The sequence below is a fragment of the Osmerus mordax genome, chromosome 20 (assembly GCF_038355195.1).
Source record: "Osmerus mordax isolate fOsmMor3 chromosome 20, fOsmMor3.pri, whole genome shotgun sequence".
Lineage (NCBI taxonomy): Eukaryota > Metazoa > Chordata > Actinopteri > Osmeriformes > Osmeridae > Osmerus > Osmerus mordax.
The window spans coordinates 11,608,601-11,629,668 of record NC_090069.1 but is presented as its reverse complement, the minus strand read 5'-3'; the positions used below and the strand labels follow the sequence as shown (position 1 = coordinate 11,629,668).

Here is a 21,068-nt window from a genome sequence, read left to right as displayed (position 1 = left end):
CCATGCACACAATCACAGCAAACAATATGAAAACACCACAGCAAACGATAATCAAAACCCAACTAAAATAGCAGACAACATAGGCTGGCCAACTGGCATCTGTGACAAGTACAGTTCAGCAGTATGAGGGTTGAATGTAATCATAGGGGGGAGTCCAACTGTGTCAGCCATTTGGTCATGCTGATAACTCAATCTTTTCTTACGCAACTGAAACCTCTTTTGCAAGTAGGTGAAGTGTTGAAATACATCTGGATACACAACATGTCTGTCAGGAATATTAATCTATCTAGCATTGCACAGTCAGTCGGTGAACACGTTTAAGAAAGCTTTATTGCTTGCGGCCGGCCCACAAGGAGACAAAAACATCACACGCCATTGTGCTACAAGTTTGTCTGCTAGCATGTTGCGCTAGCTACCTATTTAAGCAGCCCGGCTCTTTACAGTCATTGGTTAAGACAAAGGCATGCAAATGTCCCATGGCTCTTCTTCATTGGCTCCTTGCATAGACCTGGCGCGCGTGTGTGTGCATGCGTGTGCGTGTTACAGTGTGTGCGTGTTTACGACATCAACCCTGATTGAAACACAACAACAGGATCTCCGGTCCTGGGGTCGTAAAAGCTCTTTCACATAGGTGTCAACAAATGGTCACCAGACCTTGCGTCTCCACCTATAGTCCTTGTCACAAAGTATCTCCTTAAAACAACCAAAACAACCCCCTTCTTCCTAGTACTCAGCCCCAAGATAAGGGTCTTGTATGTTTACCCAGTTCAGATTTGGGGTTAGGCCTCTCTTTGCACCCGAGGAAAACACAGAATCATTCTTATACAGGATAAATGTGTTACATCTTCAATTTTTCCAACAATGTCGAATATCTGGATGTTGAGTCATGGCATTGAAAAAGGCAGTGAGTGGTTGCAGGTTGTCCAGAGTCCACCATGTTCTGGACATCGCCTTAGTCATCGAAGGTTATCAGTTGCCAGTTGTTGATTAATTGCCAGAATCTTCACTGGTGGCTGTTTGCATTGAATGGGGAAGTCATAGATTTGCCATTATGCTGAGATGCTGAGATGTACCGGCCTAGTTAATATCGTGTCACTTCATCATGATGCAACGCCTCTCACGTCTCATCATTTGGCATGTCCAATCTGACCAGCCACAGATCTGGTCCCTTTTCTAGGTACTAGTTTAAGTACTCAAAACTGGTGACAGGCCAAACTATCTCAAGTTTGATGTGAGCATCGTACCGGAGTAGAATATATGGATTGTAGGGTGTTATGGAATTTTTAAGAGAATCAATCATTAAACTTAGTTGGGTGAATTATAAAGTCAAGTTTATTGAACAGCACAACCAATATACCAACGAAACCATCATCAACACACAAAAATCTGACAAAAACACAAAACCACCTGGCCATGAATCAGATGGGATCAGAAGTAGCACACTCCCAAACAGCGTCTCACAAGTTCTGATGGCCAACCTTTCTTCAGCTTCGATATTTAAAGGAGTGCCCTGGAATTTGTCAAGCATCTGGCCACTCTAGGCAACAACCAATCAATATAAACGTCAGTGACATTCTCCTTCATCCCATACAATGGATGTCTGATCAGGAAAAGTAATACAGCTGCATCCCATCAACACTATACAAAAACACATTAACCCTAAGTCACCCATACTTCGTGTCTCCAAATTTCCCTCTCCGGTCAAACTAACCCCATTAGGTCAAAAGTCATAGATGGAAGGCTTTAGAAAATGCACATCCCCCAAGGGTCAACTGCCCCACAGGGTAGTCGATACCTCAGAACAGACAAACATCCCCTCTACATCCTTCACCACCTCTTGACCTCCTTTTCTGCAAGCTGTAAGCTAGTCACAGGATGTTGCTTATCAATGAACAAAGGAGCTTACAATTCAACCACAAATAAAACATTAATTTTACATACAATCTAAAATTCTATTACAACGGTCAACAAACTTTAAGTCTCAGAAGTCAGATGAACATGGTCATGACGCTTTGTACTTGTCTCAAACCGGTCATCCAATCAGTAGCCTATCCTGATACTATAGGGCTGTGTTGGTAGAGATCTGAATAATCTAACACCTTTGTCACTGGACAGTCGGTCATTTGGACCAAAAGGCTAAATGTGTGACATATTCCTTTGTCTTAAATGCATCACAAATGTCCTGCTTACATTTACATTTAGTCATTTAGCAGACGCTCTTATCCAGAGCGACTTACAGTAAGTACAGGGACATTCCCCCGAGGCAAGTAGGGTGAAGTGCCTTGCCCAAGGACACAACGTCAGTTGGCATGACCGGGAATCGAACTGGCAACCTTCGGATTACTAGCCCGACTCCCTCACCGCTCAGCCAACTGACACCCTGCTTCAGTGACTGAGTAAGCCGGCGATTTCCCAATTAGAATTTGTATTTGTTAGGAAATCTTTCTTTCTTATGGCCGGTGTCTCTATTGTTTCATAAGAACTAGTTTCATTTAATTTAACATGCCTTCATAAATTATTGCTCTTAAAGGTAATGACTCTATCCCCACCTTCAAGAAAAAGCTTAAGACGCACTTGTTCCGGGAGAACAACAGTAAAAAAAAGATTTGTTGGATCCGATGTTAGTGTATTTTCTCCAGGAACACAATGACACTTGTCAGTTAGTTGTAACTTGTTGGTTAGTTGTAACTGATTTAACTTCTTGTACTGTGAATTATATTATTGTTGCTTGTTTTCCTACAGGTAGGCCTACACTCTTGCACTTTTGAGGTTCATATTGTTTAATTTGTAACTTGTTTAACTACTTTCTCTTATGTTTCTTCCCATTGGCACTTGGTTGCTTATCACAGTGTATGCTCATGTTTTGGCTTCCTGCAATGTTTTTTGTGGCTATCTCGTTGTTTATGATCCTTGACCTATACACTTTTTGTAAAGCTCTCTCTTGGAAGTCGCTTTGGATAAAAGCGTTTGTTAAATGAATAACTGTAAATGTAAATGTTAAAGGGGTCATTAACTGCCAAACCAAGTTTCACTTGTCATAGTTGAATAACGACAGTTTGGTGGGTAAAATGGACATACAGTGAACCTCAATAACTATTGTCACCTCTTTCCTATGCAAATCTCACAATTTGAAACTGCTGCTGTAAAACGGTCGGTTTCAAAAAATCCACCCTATTTGTCTCTGGTCTGTACCTTTGTCATGCCCTAATCTCATGACTACGGTGGCCCTGAAGTGCAAAACACAACGGCAAATAGGAAAACACAATGGCGAATAGGAAAACACAACGGCAAATAGGAAAACACAACGGCAAATAGGAAAACACAACGGCAAATAGGAAAACACAACGACATTAACTTCTGACAGGAAAGGTAGGGCCTATCTAGCAGAGGACGGACCCTCCTGATTGGACAGATGGACTGTCTGTCTTTTAACAGGAAGGAGAACGCCTATTTTGAAAACATGAATCGCTATTTTTAAGAATGATTTTGATGAAAGGCATACATACAACGTGATAGTTGATATGTTGTCAACCAATCACAACATCAGGATGAGTATAATCACTTGAAGTCACTTTGTCAAATTAGTTCTTGTTATTGGTGTTCGTTGGAATACAAAGTTAGTCTTCTCTTATTAGCGTAGTTAGTGATTAGAGCTAGCAACAATAAATTGCAGATTAAGGGTTCCTATCGTCCAGCTAGCTCTCAACGCTCGGCAGAAATTTCAGGTCCACTCACTAAAAACAATGACCCTCTCACTGGACATATTGTATAATAAAATGTTTTAATGAATGCAATTGGTTGCCTTGTATATTCTGTTCTATTTACCAAACTCCTTTCTTGTCTTAAATTGAGCAGTTGCTGGTGTGATTGCTATCTAGATTAGATTCAACTTGCATCAAGTAAGCTACTACAAATATAAATGTTCAAGTTCAAGTCTTTTATTGTCAGGTGCACAGAACAACACAGGGTCCGACTGGGCACGGCACTCTTAGAACAAGAAGCAAAGCAACCTGGCATAACATACACAGAACATAACACATGTTGTTAACGTGGTAAATTGAAAGTCGGCTGATGAATGATGAAATAAAAGTCCCATTTACTTCAACAGTCGAAAGTTAAATGTTCAGTAGAACAATAGTCCTCAATCAGTAGGCTACAGTACGCAGCTAGCATAGCCATTTCTAGCTCTTCTTCACAATATGGCTGCCTATTGTTATAGGTTAATCATGTAATACATGAATGTTAATAAAGTATGAGACATATACATGATGCAACACACCAGTAATCAATTGATATTCAGAATCAGAATCAGAATCAGAAAGGGATTTATTCGCCATGAAAGTTTGCACAGACAAGGAATTTGCTTTGGCAGGAAGGTGCATACAATAAACATATACCTAAAATTTAAATATGTGGACTAACTATACTAAGGGTACATAAACTAGCAGTACTAAGTGGGATAAATATAAGTTGCCGTAAATTACAATATAAAAATACAAAAATACAAATATTACAAAAAATACAAATGTACAAGATACCATGTTGTGGTGCAGTGCAAAAGCAGTGTGTTTTAAGCAATAAGTCATTTGAGTCAGTGTGGTCCCTTGGCCTTGTTGAAGAGGCCAACAGCGGAAGGGAAGAAACTGTTTTTGTGGCGTGAGGTATTGGTCCTGATAGACCGCAGCCTTCTGCCGGAGGGGAGTGACTGAAACAGGGAGTGTCCAGGGTGGGAGGAGTCGGCCACAATCTTCCTCGCTCGCCTCAGGGTCCTCGAGGTGTGCAGGTCCTCGAGGGTAGGCAGATTGCAGCCAATCACCTTCTCAGCAGTACGGATGATACGCTGCAGTCTGCTCTTGTCCTTGGCAGTGGCAGCAGCGTACCAGACGGTGATGGAGGAGGTGAGGATGGACTCAATGATGGCTGAGTAGAAGTGCACCATCATTGTCTTTGGCAGGTTGAACTTCTTCAGCTGCCGAAGGAAGTACATCCTCTGTTGTGCTTTCTTGATGAGGGAGCTGATGTTCAGTTCCCACTTGAGGTCCTGGGAGAGGATAGTGCCCAGGAAGCGGAAGGACTCCACAGTGTTGACTGGGGAGTCACACAGGGTGATGGGGGTGAGTGGGGCTGTGTTCCTCCTGAAGTCCACAACCATCTCCACTGTCTTAAGAGCATTGAGCTCTAAGTTGTTCTGGCTGCACCAGGTCACCAGGTTGGCCGCTTCCCACCTATAATCAGACTCGTCTCCACCAGAGATGAGCCCAATAAGGGTGGTGTCGTCCGCAAACTTCAGGAGTTTGACGGACGGATGACTGGAGGTGCAACTGTTGGTGTACAGGGAGAAGAGCAGAGGAGAAAGGACGCAGCCCTGAGGTGATCCGGTGCTGATGGACCGGGAGTCAGAGACTTGTGTTCCCAGCTTAACGCACTGCTTCCTGTCAGACAGGAAGTCTGTGATCCACCTGCAGGTGGAATCAGGCACGTTCAGCTGGGAGAGCTTGTCCTGAATCAGGGCGGGGATGATGGTGTTGAAGGCAGAGCTGAAGTCCACAAACAGGATCCTGGCATAGGATGCTGGGGAGTCCAGGTGCTGTAGGGTGAAGTGGAGGGCCATGTTAACTGCATCGTCCACAGACCTGTTGGCTCTGTAGGCAAACTGCAGGGGGTCCAGTAGAGGGTCAGTGATGGATTTAAGGTGTGCCAGCACCAGGCGCTCGAAAGACTTCATTACCACAGAGGTCAGGGCGACGGGTCTGTAGTCATTATGTCCTGTTGGCCTTGGCTTTTTGGGCACAGGGATGATGGTGGAGGACTTGAGACAGGCTGGCACATGGCATGTCTCAAGGGAGGTGTTAAAGATGTGGGTAAACACCGGAGACAGCTGGTCAGCGCAGTGCTTGAGGGTGGCTGGAGAGACAGAGTCCGGCCCAGCTGCTTTGCGGGGGTTCTGCCTCTTGAAAAGTCTGTTAACTTCACCCTCCTGAATGGAGAGAGTCGTCACTGTAGAGGGGGGGAGGTGGGAGGCCTCCTGGGTGGGAAGGGGTAGTTCAAGACTGTCCAATTGTCTTTCAAATCTGCAGTAGAACTCATTCAGGTCGTTGGCCAGGCGGGAGTCGTTAGTGGAGTGGGGGGCTCTGGGCTTGTAGTTGGTAATTTGCCTGAGCCCTCTCCAGACAGAAGCAGAGTCGTTTGCAGAGAATTGGTGTTTTAGCCTCTCTGAGTACAGTCGTTTAGCCTCCCTCACCGCCTTGCTAAACCTGTTCTTTGACTCCTTGAAACTGTCTTTGTCCCCACTCCTAAACGCGGCCTCTTTCTCTGACCTCAACCTTCTGAGTTTAGCTGTAAACCAGGGTTTGTCGTTGTTGTAGCTTACCCTGGTGCGTGTTGGTATACAGCAGTCCTCACAGAAGCTGATGTATGATGTCACAGCCTCTGTGAGCTCATCCAGACTATTATGTGTTAGTATACCGAAAATGTCAGTAAATCGAGATGGTGCTGCTGTCTGTCCCGTCGAAAACCATTCAAACAGGTGCTAGTGATGTGTCGTTCGTGAACGATTCGTTCATTTTGAACGAATCCTTACAAGGACTCGGGAGTAACAAGTCCTCTCAAAGAGTGATTCGTTCATTTTTTCGTGGCCGCGCATCGGGACTGTTGCATAGGCTCGTCCAAGTAAACAGTCTTCGGGTACGAGTATTTGGATCATTTTTCACTTGACCTGCATAGGCTCTGTAGTGGTAGCTAGAGGAAACGCTAGAGGGAACGATTCGTTCATTTCCCGACTCGGTCTTTCTACGAGTCTTTGGATCATTTTTCACGTGACCTGCATAGGCTCTGTACTGGAGGAAACGAACGATTCGTTCATTTACCGACTCGGTCTTTCTACGAGTCTTTGGATCCTTTTTTCACGTGACCCGCATTGTATTTTTTAGTAGAGGAAACAGTTTCCTCATTCCCTTTCGCGTGGCCGCTGTTTTAGTAAGACATGAATGATATTCGCTCCAGTCATCATACTGACTGGTTTTGTTATTTTCACTTTACATTTGCACTTACAGTTTAGTGTAGTGTAATTGTTTGCGGTGATAATTAAATGCTAGTGTGATAATAAATGACCAAATCATACAAACTGTCATGATACATTATATTAATGCAGGAATTTATTTTAAAATAGTATCTGCTGGTGCACATGTCATGCACTAACCTACATGAGAATATGATACGCGTTTGCAGTGGACCCCCCCCCCCCCCCCCCCCCGTTGAAATGAACGAATGACTCGAAAAAAGATTCGTTCATTTTACTTCCCATCACGAACAGGTGCTGTTCTTGTTTTTCACTGCTCCTTCCTCTTAAAAGACAGACAGTCCGTCTGTCCAATCAGGAGGGTCCGTCTTCTGCTAGATAGGCCCTACCTTTTCCGTCAGAAATTAGTTTTCCTATGCGCCGTTGTGTTTTCCTATTTGCCGTTGTGTTTTGCACTTCAGGGCCACCGTACATGGCCCTGAAGGGCATTTTCAGCCCAACCAATGTTGCATACCCTATTCGGAGACCTTAAGGAACAGTGTGAAATACCCTATAAAATCAGTTAAGGACCCCTTTTAAGGTATGTTTCGATTTAGTTTAATATTATGTAATGATTATCATAGCCTACTACAACCCCATTTCCCCCAAAATTGTGACGCTGTGTAAAATAAAATAAACAGAATACAATGATTTGCAAATCTCATAAACCCATATGCTATTCACAATAGAACATAGAAAATACATAAAAAATATTTAACAAAAATAAGCCACATGTCTCAAAAACGTTGTGACAAGGCCATGTTTACCACCTTGCATAAAGCGAGATTACCGAATAAGCCAGGCTTATGTCAGTTAGTCAGACTCATTTCCAGCTCATTCGGTTCTATAAAACCAGCTCAACGTAGTTCAAACTATGGTAACTTATGCTGCAAAACTAACCTGGTCCGGGGAAGGCTAACTGTCAGGCTTAGCTTGTGTTGTTGCTTAACCAGACGTTCCTGTAACAGGAACGTCTATATAAAATATATATATAGACTTACAGTAAGTACAGGGACATTCCCCCCGATGCAAGTAGGGTGAAGTGCCTTGCCCAAGGACACAACATCATTTGGCATGGGAACTGAACCAGCGACCTTCTGATTACTAGTCTGATTTTCTAACCGCTTAGCCACCTGACTCCACAACAATGATGAACAATGATTTCAGAAAGATACAAACCTACAGAGCCTACTTTTAACTTATATGGTAGTTTGTGATATCAAATGTTTGGGCTGATGCTACATATATCTCAATCTAAATGATCTCAGTATAATTATTATAGCTACATATAGTTAACAGTAGCCTACAATTGCAAAACAAACCTAAATCCATACATCTATGGATGGATTTCCCGACACAAAAAATGTACAAAAGTTAGGCTACTGGATAATGTATTGGTTTATAGTATTTATTTAAAACAATGTAAAAAAAAGTCAATTTAGATGTGTTTAGATGTTTTTTTTAATCAATTAATTAAGGTCTGTAGAAAAGGACCTTGACCTACGTAGCCTGTCGTTCATGTCAATCATGGCGTGTCATTTTATTTTGATGAAGTAGTGAATTGAGCTGTCATAGTACGCGGCTTTAAGAGAACTTTCTTTTGTAAAGAAGTCACATGGTCGTGAACATTGCGTTTTGCTGTGGTGGATTGATATGATCCTCATTCTACCTCTCGGGCTGCTTAAGAATAGGGTACACCAACAATTATCTTGAATCTGATGTGGATTAGTCGGATTGCATTAACTAGAATTGGCCTTTATGGAACTACTTTATCCCCGATTGACTTGATAGGTTAATTAAAGTCAGGTCTTTAATCCCACATTTTTTGAGTGGCCTTTATGGAACAGGCCTCAGTTGCTCGAGTTGTGGGAGAGGAATGTTGTCCCTTTTGTGTCTGATACAGGATTCTTGATGCTCAATAGTCCTGGATCTTCTTTGTCATATTTTTCGTTTCATGATCCACCAAATGTTTTCAGCTGCTGAAAGGTCTTGAGTGCAGGCAGGCCAGTTCAGCACCCGGACTCTTCTACTGTGAAGCCATGCGGTTCTAACAGATGCAGTATATGTTTTAGCATGGTCTTTCTGAAGTATGTAATGCCTTCCCTGGAAAATACGTCGTCTGGAAGGAAGCAAATGTTGCTCTAAAACCTGTATATACCTTTCAGCATTGATAGTGCTTTTTTCAGATGTGCAAGCAGTCCATTCTATAGATACTAATGCACCCCCATACCATCATAGATGGAGGCCTTTGAACTGAGCGCTGATAACATGCCGGATGGTTCCTCTCCTTTTTAGTCCGGGGGACGTGGCGTCAATGGTTTCCAAATATACTTTCAAAATGTCAAGTAGTCTGACCACAGAACATTCTTCCCACTTTGCCTCAGTCCATTATAAATGAGCTTTAACCCAGAGAAGATGGCAGTGTTTCTGGATCATTTTCACATATGGCTTCTTCTTTGCATGATAGAGCTTTAACCTGAATTTGTGGATGGCACAGCGAACTGTGTTCCCAGTAGGGATGCTCATTAAACCAACGCTCGTTAATGACCATTAACTGTTAAACAACAAGCTTAAAATGTTAAATGGACAAGTGTCTGTGACCCATTTAAAATACATCAACAATGTTTTTACCCATAAGGCATTGATTTTAAATAGACAGACATTGTCGCAAAATGGCAACACTGTTTAACCGATATTATACCATGGTCTGGGTGAATACTTGATTCTGATTGGCTGCAGGGGTGTCCATTATCGGGTGATAACGGACACCTAATGCGTCATTGCAGCAAAACTGTCTTTTCACCGTTCTAAATGATTCCGCTGGCTACATAGTATCATGAGCCTGTGTCTAAAACGAGTAACCATAGTAACAATTTCCATTTACAAGCCTTCGTTTACAATGTATTGACAATTAGCTACTCTACTAACATATCGACTCGACTAAAACTCTGGCCTACATTACAAAAATGAGTGACTTCAACATTTCGTTTAATTTATTTGGAGAATATGAAAACTTTGATAACTGGGACGCAGCCCAAGAAAGAGAAAATGAAGAGAAACGGGAGAAACGGCACAAGGAGATAACACCGGGAGAATTAAATCAGATAGAAGAAGACCAAGACGATATGAACACAAAAAAAACAACGAAATGGGCAATTAATACACTAAGGGACTTCCTTTCACAAAAACAAATGAACACCAACTTTGAAAACTACACCGCCGACTTGCTGAATGAGACCCTGCGGGGATTTTACGCCTCTGTCCAGTCCACCAAGGCCAAGGGAGGGGGGGAGTACAGCGTTGCCAGCCTAAGGTGTTTAAGGGCAGTTATTAACCGTCATATAACTGCTTTCAATATCATGACTGATACAAGATTCAAGAGCAGTAATGCGGTGTTTCAATCGATAGTTAAGAGTTACAGAAAAAGAGGTAAAGATACCATCTTCCACCATCCCCGCATTTCTGAGTCCAACCTTGAGAAGATGAGAAATTCCCCAGCACTGTCTCCCGATACACCCCGTGGCTTGGTCCGAAAAGTCTGGTTTGATGTGCAACTATGTTTGGCTCGGCATGGCAGGGAGGGAAACCGGGAGTTGTCAGAGGCATCTTTCATTGTCCAGAGAGACGAGGATGGGGTCGAGTATGTCAGCCTGGCATACAATCCTGAAACGAAAAACCACAAAGACCCCAATGACCCAGACAAAGAAAACCTGAGAGGTTTTATGTTTGCCAGGCCCGGAGATCCGCTGTGTCCAGTCGAAAGTTTTAAAGCATACATTGCAAAATGTCCATCTGATGCGAAATCGTTCTACCTCCACCCAAAACGTGGCATGATGACCTCCGACATTTGGTACAGCCGGGAGCCGATGGGTGTCCACTATCTTGGAAACATGCTGAAAAAGATCAGCAAAGAGGTTATTTGCTTACTTTTAACCTAGCCTATAGCCTAATGTCTGTCGCGGCTAATAAAGACATGGCAGTCTAATAATTTTGTGACCACATTTTCTCCCTCCACCCCCAAAATATAGGTTAATAGGCTAAATATCCTTATCCCTCTACCTTTCAGGTGGGTCTTTCAAGGGTCTACACAAACCACAGCCTTCGCAGCACCGCTGTAGGTCGGCTCTCAGACGCCGGCCTGGAGAGCCGCCAGATAATGTCGGTGACAGGCCACCGATGCGAGAGCAGCCTGCGGGCTAACTGGGCTCCGTCGGTGCGGGAGAGAAGAGATTGGAGCCACATCTTGTCTTCCAATACACCGAAGAGCAGTACCCATCATGGCCAGCCCCCAAAGCAGCCTCATTCCAAGGCCCCTTTACCAGAATTGCCTGTATCGTTATCAAATTTTACGATAAATGGTAACGTCAAAAAAAAAAAAAACTATTTGCTAGCAAAATAGTTTACCTGCTGTGCACCATGCTGATCTGGTGCAAATGGCCGTTCTTCTTCTTTTTTTCTATTTATAACCGATGATTTCCATAGGCGCCAATCTTTGGAGCGCAATTATTGTATTATTAACATGTTTCTTTGCAATAAAAACGTTCGTTATGAAAATGACCCGACAGCTAAATTGTTGCAATAAAAGCCTACATCTAGTCTGGCAAGTCTAGTCAAGCATTGACTTAAACTGGCTGCGGACATAACATTAGCAATACATGAAAAAGCTTCAAGGAGTAGGCTGCACCGCCCCCTACTGATACTTTATGTCACAGCGATCCTCTTTGTTCGTGAAAATATTGATATTGATTTGGGAACAATGATACGGCTGGATAGCTGGCTAGTCTTGATGTTAAACATATTGTCAAATTATATTTACTGTTAGGAGATAATGTAAACTTTGACGTGATCATCTCACATCCATTTGCAACTCGCTACAGTGACAGTGGCCAAGACTATGGCCGGTATAGGCTACTTTGTTCGTGAAAATCTTGATATTGATTTTGGAACAGTGACATGGCTGGTTAGCTAGCAAATCATATTGTCAAACATACTGTAAAATTATATTTACTGTTTGTCAACCGTACACAATGTTATTGCCTTTTAATCTTGCTAGCAATAACGTTAGCTTTCGGGCTAATAGCTCAGCCAAGGGAAAGTCGGTGTTGGTTCTATGAGCTGAGCGGACTATGAAATATCAGAGTTGGCTAACATTAAAAAACGTTAGATTTATTTTGCAAAACGCCTGAAAACATAAATTAATGTTTGTAAAAAAAAGAAATCGTTGGCAAGTGACCATGGTATAAGCGGGATAATGCCCGGGATAATGCCTCCGCGGAAGAAACCTCCGCTGCGCGTCGGACGGTTCACGCCTCCGCATCGTCCGTTATCAGGTGATATTGGACACCTCGTCAGGCATTATCCCTTACGAATGAACCGATAAATATTTGTGTTGTTGGTTAACGGTTACACGGTTAATTATGAGCATCCCTAGTTCACAGACAGTGATTTCTGGAGGTTTTTCTAAGCCCATGCAGTCAGTGCCAGTCCTAGCACATTTGGTGCCCTAGACAAGATTTATTACCAGCACCCCCACGCAAATGGGGGTGCCGCTCCCCAACCACAACACTGATGTATGACTTGGCGCCCTCTGTAGGTGGTGCGGGAGGGTTAATTAATGGATGCACTTGGGAATTTGCCGCCCCCCTCTTCATGCCGCCCTATGCGGCTGCCTATGTCGCCTATGCCTAGGACCGGCCCTGCATGCAGTGATTTGCATTAAAGAGTCATGCCTGTTTTTTATGCAGTGCCGCCTGAGGGCTCAAAGATCACGGGCATGCAGTATTTATTTTCCCCCTTGTCCCTTACACATAAAGATATAGATACACATAGATATGTCCAGATTCTCAGATTAGTTTGACTATATTATGTACCGTAGATGATGAGATATTCAAAGTCTTTGCAATTTTACGTTGAGGAACATTATTCTGAAATGGTTCCATAACGATCTACCGGTCAATTTCGATTCCTTCACTGTAAAAAAAAAATTGTAAAACAAATGGAACAATCTGGCAGCTGGGACGCCAGAAAAAAAAAAATATTATTAATTATTTTACGGCTAGGTAATGTTAATCAAAAAAAGTTTTTCATTAACATTACCTAGCCGTAAAATAATTAATAATAATTTGCCAGTACCGAATTTACAAGATATATCTGTAATATTACATTACATGCTGTTCTTTACCGGTAAATACTACTTTTATTAATTAAACTTCTATGTAAAAATACAGCATTTTCAATAAATACAAATATTCAATAAAGCCAAACAAGATATCACGATTTAACATGTTCATTCAAAACAAGTCGTGTGCGGAACAGTAATCAGACACTGTAATCAGTATCCATATATTTACAACTGTAGCGCCGGCTAGCTGTACAAATGTCAACTACCCGAGCTCAGTTCACAATTCAAGGTTCCTATATCTAAAAAAATGTTTTTAATAAGTTGTTTGTCCGTGGGATGAAAGTAAATATCTGCAAAATAACTGTTAAAATAGCTAGTTTTGATAAAGTGAAATTGTGTTTAAACAGAACCTTTTGGTGAAAAAGTTATTAATATTTGTAAAAAGAAAAAATACATTTTAGTGTATTTTTAAGTAACAACATTTGGCTGTAATGTTTATGCAAAATTATACATTTACAGTTTGCCATTGTCTTTCTATCTGTATTTCATGTAATTCAGAACTACAGAAAAAAACACATATATTTTACAGAAAAAGTGCGGTAATTTCAACTTTTTTTTTTTTTTACAGTGTAGCTAACTAACGTGTAAGTTGAATATACCATTACTGAGCGTAGTAAAGGCTTGTTTGACACATAAATCTAATCCTGGAGGATATGTCCTTCGTTGTGGCATACATTTTTTATGTGACGCCAGATCTGACAGAGGTAGCGGTAAATTATTAAACCAGTAATATTAGCGAGCTAATAAATCAAGCTCTTGTCAGATATTACAAGTGCTCTTGGGGTGGCTGCGGGGGCCCTAAACAGGTGCTTAGTTCGCTTATGCATCAGGCTGACCAAGCATCAAAGCTGTTTAAAGATGGCATCCCATTATTTTCCATGGAGTGTGCTCAGTGGCACATTGAGGCTTGAAAAACTGAGATTCGATCAGCGCCATGTTGAATTTCCGGCTTTTCCGGTCTTGCACAGTAGCGTGGCTTGCTGTGCTCTAGGCTTCATAATAGGTCTATGCCGTCATTGATGTAAGCAAAGAAATCTGGTGCTAGTTTCCTTTTTGGGGATTTATTTCAAAATCTGAAAACGTATGTTAAACAGAAAAAGCTAGTATTTTGAGCCAGGTTCGAGAACAGAATATATATTTTAGGATATTTTGACCTCCAAATCAAATCAAATGTATTTGTATAGCCCTTTTTACACGCAAGCATGTCACAGAGGGCTTCACATATGCCCATAGAACTGCCCCTCAACCAACCTAAACCCTCAAGGAAGACAAGGAAAAACTCCCAAAAAACTCTCAACAGGAGAAAAATGGAAGAAACCTTGGGAGGAGCAATTCAGAGAGGGATCCCCTCCTCCAGAGACGGTTGGTGAGAGAGAGGAGCAGAACACAGGCTAAACATAGTCATACAGTGTCGGTGGGTTTTTAAAACACCAAAATCCATTGTTCAACTTTATAGATGTAGGACAGGACCGGGAGACTCGCGACCAGGTCCAGCGTTGGCTGACCGACGACCAGGCAGGTGCTGACAACTCAAACCCCCCACACCACAAGGGATGTGTGTGGGGGGGGACAGAGAGAGGAGAGCAGGGATTAGAGGATCAGGAGCAGATAACAGTTACAGTCATAATAGAATGAGATCCCCACCGGTCAATTGTGGACTGGTGCAGCAATTTAACAGAGCAAAAAAGGGGAATTTGATGCAACCCCACACACCAAGACAGCGACAGCCCCCCCCATTTGGAACATGAAATCTGTTCCAGGGGAAGAGAACTCTAAAATAAGTTATACTTATAGAATAAGGATGGAAGCAACCCGTCCCCCATTGCCTCCAACTAGTAACATACTTACCTTTAACAGTCGTAGAATTGACTAAACAATAACGTTTTTAACCTAATTTTAAATGTCGAAACAGTATCAGACTCCTTAATTGAGACGGGTAATTTGTTCCAGAGAAGAGGTGCTCTATATGAGAACGCCCTACCTCCAGCTGTTTTTTTTCTTAACTTTGGGAACCACCAGATAGCCGGCATCTTGAGATCTAAGTGTCCTTGCAGGGCAATAAAATCACTGAAATGAGATGTGTGCCAAAACGGAAATGCAATGCCACCAAGATCCATCCGGCCTTAGCTTCAAGCTGAGGAGCAAAGGGTGGGGGTTTGTGTGTATGTGTTTGTTTTGTTTTGTGTTTTGTTTTTATTAATGCTGTTGTGCTGTGGGTTATTGCTGTTGTGTTGTGGATTAAAGGCAGGGTAGGTAAGTTTTAGCAGTTTTTGCTTAAGTTCGAAAGGATTCAAACCATCCCAATATCCCCTTCAAAGCCACTACTCCAAAACACATGATTGAAGCACTGCCTGACTACTGCCAGGAGGAAGGTAGACAGACATAAAGCCTGGCCAATCATTGCATTTGGGCCGAATGCCATCCTATCATTGGTGCCGGTCCGACCTTAAAGATTGGTCGTGTTTATTACAGCCCTGCAAAGCCCACAAATATTGGATTGATTTCATTTTGCTGTCTAACCTTTAGATGTATTGGTTTCTATCAGGATGTGAAGTGTAGTTCAGCAAAAATGACAAAGTGCTTCTCAACAACCATTACCCTGCCTTTAATGCTTGTGTTGACACTTAATGCTGCAGTGTTGTACATGTAATAGTTGTTTTTGGCAATGTAGTGTTTTCTAAATGTTTAATTTCTGTTAATGGTGTTATGTTAGGTATAGATTAATGTTATATTCCACTGTAAAATATCCTCCAAAAGGTGGGTTTCAAAATGAAGTGAAAAATTAGGAAAATTGTCAAAAGGGTTTGAAGATGCTATCAACATTGTATCACATCAAGTATGTCACGTCACATCAATGCTCGCACACAGTCCTAGCTTGACTGTTAGTGAACAATCAATTGAGACCTCAACTCAACCCTCTACAATGTGAGTAAATAACTCGCATATGCGACCAAATTTCACGCTAGGCGACTAAAAAGTATCTTTAATTAGCCAATGGATAGTAAATTGTTCGATTTCACTTGCCTGTGACTGAGTTAGAGGCAAATAATACGTTTAGCGCAGATTTCAATGATGCACCGTTGCTTGACTGCGAGTTAACATGATTGGCTGTTATTACAACAGACGTACAATTGTACAATCCTTTCTCCTCTGCTCTTCTCCCTGTACACCAACAGTTGCACCTCCAGTCATCCGTCCGTCAAACTCCTGAAGTTTGCGGACGACACCACCCTTATTGGGCTCATCTCTGGTGGAGACGAGTCTGATTATAGGTGGGAAGCGGCCAACCTGGTGACCTGGTGCAGCCAGAACAACTTAGAGCTCAATGCTCTTAAGACAGTGGAGATGGTTGTGGACTTCAGGAGGAACACAGCCCCACTCACCCCATCACCCTGTGTGACTCCCCAGTCAACACTGTGGAGTCCTTCCGCTTCCTGGGCACTATCCTCTCCCAGGACCTCAAGTGGGAACTGAACATCAGCTCCCTCATCAAGAAAGCACAACAGAGGATGTACTTCCTTCGGCAGCTGAAGAAGTTCAACCTGCCAAAGACAATGATGGTGCACTTCTACTCAGCCATCATTGAGTCCATCCTCACCTCCTCCATCACCGTCTGGTACGCTGCTGCCACTGCCAAGGACAAGAGCAGACTGCAGCGTATCATCCGTACTGCTGAGAAGGTGATCGGCTGCAATCTGCCTACCCTCGAGGACCTGCACACCTCGAGGACCCTGAGGCGAGCGAGGAAGATTGTGGCCGACTCCTCCCACCCTGGACACTCCCTGTTTCAGTCACTCCCCTCCGGCAGAAGGGGTTTCTTCCCTTCCGCTGTTGGCCTCTTCAACAAGGCCAAGGGACCACACTGACTCAAATGACTTATTGCCTAAAACACTCTGCTTTTGCACTGCACCATAACATGGTATCTTGTACATTTGTATTTTTTGTAATATTTGTATTTTTGTATTTTTATATTGTAATTTACGGCAACTTATATTTATCCCACTTAGTACTGCTAGTTTATGTACCCTTAGTATAGTTAGTCCACATATTTAAATTTTAGGTATATGTTTATTGTATGCACCTTCCTGCCAAAGCAAATTCCTTGTCTGTGCAAACTTTCATGGCGAATAAATCCCTTTCTGATTAGTTACTTTTCTGCTGCTCAATAACGAATAACGGAGATGGCCAAAGTAACGGAAAGGCGCTAGATTTGTCGCTCGTCGCTAGATAAGATTTTTTGTCGCTAGGAAAGGTAAATAGCTACACTGCCTCTGTCGCTTTCTCTCACAAAAAGATCGACTTTCTTTTTACGAAACTCGTCACGCACAAAGAAATGGATGCAAAAAAGCTACAATTCCAGTCTGAGCAGAAAATGCTTAATAGTTATTTTTGTTATCAAGACAATTTAAGATTACTGTTCCTTGTTCAGATTATTCTTGCTCTGCTAATCAGCTCTGCCAACTGCGAAAGAGCCTCCAGTGACCAAAAGAGAATAAAATCAGATGTCCACAGCAGTCACACATCCTCATGCCTTTCAGACCTGATCTTTATTTTAACAGAAGGCATCATCAGCTGTGGAGAGGTGGCTAAAGTCAAGTGGCAAGAGAAAGCCATTTGCTAAAAAATGGTAGATTAAATCCATATGCAACATAAAGACTAATTCAGACAGATAATGTAGTTTTTTTTCCAGTTGCATTGTTCATGCATTTCATGTCAAAAGTCTGGCGAGTAAAATAAAACATTTACTAGCCAATGGCGACTCAAGCTTCATTGTGTCCATAGAGGGTTGCCTCAACTAGCCTAGATCTTTGAGGGTCAACCTCAGAACCAGACTGTGTTCATGAGGGCAACAAAGATCAGCAGACAACCAAATCTTGAAGGAGCGGTAGAAAGCTATACTGTATGGGGTTTTGGACACAAGTCCAATTCAATGTCTCCTTTGGTTGGGAAAAGACAGCTCAACACTTTGTGGTCTTCTTGAAACCTGCTCTCAGTGGGTCCCGTGCTTTACTCTCCACCATAAGTTATTTTTCCGTCAGGCACAAAGGGAAGTATGTGGCTTTGCTTTGGCTAAGTCACAACATTGTATGAAGAGCAAGGCAAATATTTGATATGTTTCCTTTTACTTTATGGTAGGTGTCAATTTTCAGATGGCCAAGGCTGGTACATTTAACACCAAACAACCATGGAATAACTGAAAGGGAAACGTTGACATTCCTAACTATCTTTAGGGTGGGCCATTAATGGTAAGCTATCGTAAAACATTTAAATTCTTTCAACTAGTTGTGGGAAAATACCTCCACATTTTGCAGGGATGCAGTGTGTATTGTAAGTGGGAAGATTGAATATCACAATCTGAGATCAACCACACAAAATGTAACGATTTACAGAAGTAAACTCAGAACTTTGTTTTAATAGAACATTTAGAAAATATTTTCTATGGTCATTTGTATTTCTCTAGTGAAAAGGATGTATTTAACCAATTTGAGTTAAACAAGTTGACCCGTCACTCTTAAAAGAGGATTCCCTTCCAAACCATTCTGTATTCTTTGCGATTTCTAACATAAAAAGATAACACTGTGTAGGACATGTACAGTATAAGAAATACATCTGAGAGCAACTGGGACTGCTGATAGAGGGTTTGCCGTCTGCTATATGTGGCCGGCTGATTACAGAAACGTTGAAAGTGTTAAAAATGTGCTAGATTGTTTGAATTGTAGCCGCTAGAGGGATACACATATGCCTTTCAGTCCGTAAAATGCGTCCCATCAGCTGCTATTTGAAATAGCCTTCAGGGAGTAAGCTATGCTACCTGTGACTTCCCACTTCAGCTGAGGAAGGAAAAAAACAGCCCCGGAACGTTCGAAACATGAGTTGCTCCCTCTCAAAAAGACTTACAGAGAAACAGCTCTTAAAACGGACAACCATTTCTGGCTCTTTCTCCAAGTGTCTCTTCGTTTCAGGGAAATCAATAAGGATCGTTCTGCTGCTATCTCTTGCCTTACAAGATAATTTTGTGCATTTCAACTTTTGAATATCAAGTTGAGGATTATTTCTTTATTTTTCTGTAATAAAATATGCCAGGTCGGTTTACTCTTATTTTTCTTCGGAATTCAATATGTTGCATTTTGTATGCTGTTTTACGGGTAGGATAAGGAAACAAAAAAGGTGTGACAAGCGCTTGACGGAAAACTGGGCTTCTGCACTTAGCCTAACTCCTACCAAAGGGGGATGAGGGGGCATCAAGCGGATTCCCCTCTATGATTGATTAGTTATTAGTCATCACTTGGCTAAATGAAACCAATTGAAAAGGCACCGTGGAACACATGCATGAATCAAAAACTCCTGTGTCCCTTGAATGTGTCCTGTAGAGTCTTACTTTTGCTTAAACGTAAAAGGAAAGGGGGTCGTGGCTTAAGAATAACAGTATCGCTTTATGGGTTTATTTAGACTGATTCTACGGTTTTGCAAGCGGCTATAAAAAGAGAAAAACAACTCGAGAACCTCTCAAAGAACATTGTTGACGAAAGAATTTTATAGGCTAGTTATCCAAATATTTATTTTTAGATTTTTGTCATCTTATCCATACTGAAAATGAAACTTTGGACCTCTCCCTGGCTGCCATGCCTCGTGATACTCATCTTGTGTTTTGGATCAGAGTGCGGGACTGTCCGAAGAAAAGAGAGATCCAAGAGGGACTTGGTGCGTGTAAGGGAGGCGAGAGCCAATTTCCCAGGATCTTGTGCCACACGTCTGCCCCGGGGCAAACGTTCTTTGGCCGACGTGGAAAGACGGGTGCCTCGCCAGCTTCGGCGCTCTTCTCATGCGGATAACTATCCGGGTCGGGGAAAACCTGTCTATTTCACCGGCAGGGGTGACCAGCTCCGGCTTAAACCAGGCGTGGAGATACCCAGAGGAAATTTCACTTTGGAGATGTGGATCAAACCAGAGGGAGGTCAACGATCCCCCACGGTGATTGCAGGTATGCAATCCGAATCTGACTTTTTCAAACCGAATGGAAATGGAATCTCAGTTTTCGTTCACAGACAGCCTAAATTCATGAATTATTTTTATGCCCACAAATCTCTATAGTAGCCTAGACTTTAGTCCGAATAATTCTTATAGTCTAATACCTCTATCATTTATAGCCTATAAGTAGGCTAGTAGACGAATATAAATCCGCCCACTATAAAGATTTAGTTACAAATGATTAGGCTACATAGGTTAGATATAAATGACCAAATATAGGCTATCATTTAAGCTGCATTAGATGTATAGTCTAGACATATTTTGGTTTTCAAGCTGTCTGGTAATTGTGTTTAAAAATTATTAAAAGTTGCCAAACAATACAGCCGTGTGCTGAAAATGAGTTCTAAAAACGGACAGAAGCAATGATGTAATGCTTTGAAAAGTGCACCATAAGTAATTTTTCGTGCGCTCACCGGGCAGCACTAGGCTTTCGATCATAGTTTATAATTTAGGGTCATTTAAATAGGGCTGTACAATGATAATAGGCCTATTAAGCAAGTCTACAGTTTCATGCATATTTTTTAACCTATAACTTTTGTCACTTAATGCACTATGGCAAACGGATTAACATCATAAGGATATATAGGTGTATTTAGGAGGGTTACATTTTTGATTGATAGGTGATGTCATCATACGTAGTTTTGTCCTATGGCTATTTTAAAACTGTGATGTAATGCCGAAAGTTTTAATATGTAGCCTAGCTACACGTCACAGCACGGCAGTAGCCTATGCAGTTTATTCTGAAGCAGCTAGCGGTGCTGCACATGCTGCAATAGCTATAGACTTCCCAAGAAGAACATA

The 21,068-nt window shown here is 42.1% G+C and overlaps 1 protein-coding gene across 1 annotated transcript in view; it reads left to right on the top strand.

Annotated features, from left to right (window-relative positions):
• The first annotated feature begins 19,642 nt into the window (after positions 1-19,642).
• LOC136964282 (pappalysin-1-like) overlaps positions 19,643-21,068 on the top strand; it is a 316,793-nt gene continuing 315,367 nt past the window's right edge. The window contains exon 1 of the mRNA XM_067258338.1: positions 19,643-20,220. Within this exon, the coding sequence (XP_067114439.1) occupies positions 19,833-20,220 (388 nt within the window). The 5' untranslated portion in view covers positions 19,643-19,832. The remainder of the gene's footprint in view (positions 20,221-21,068) is intronic.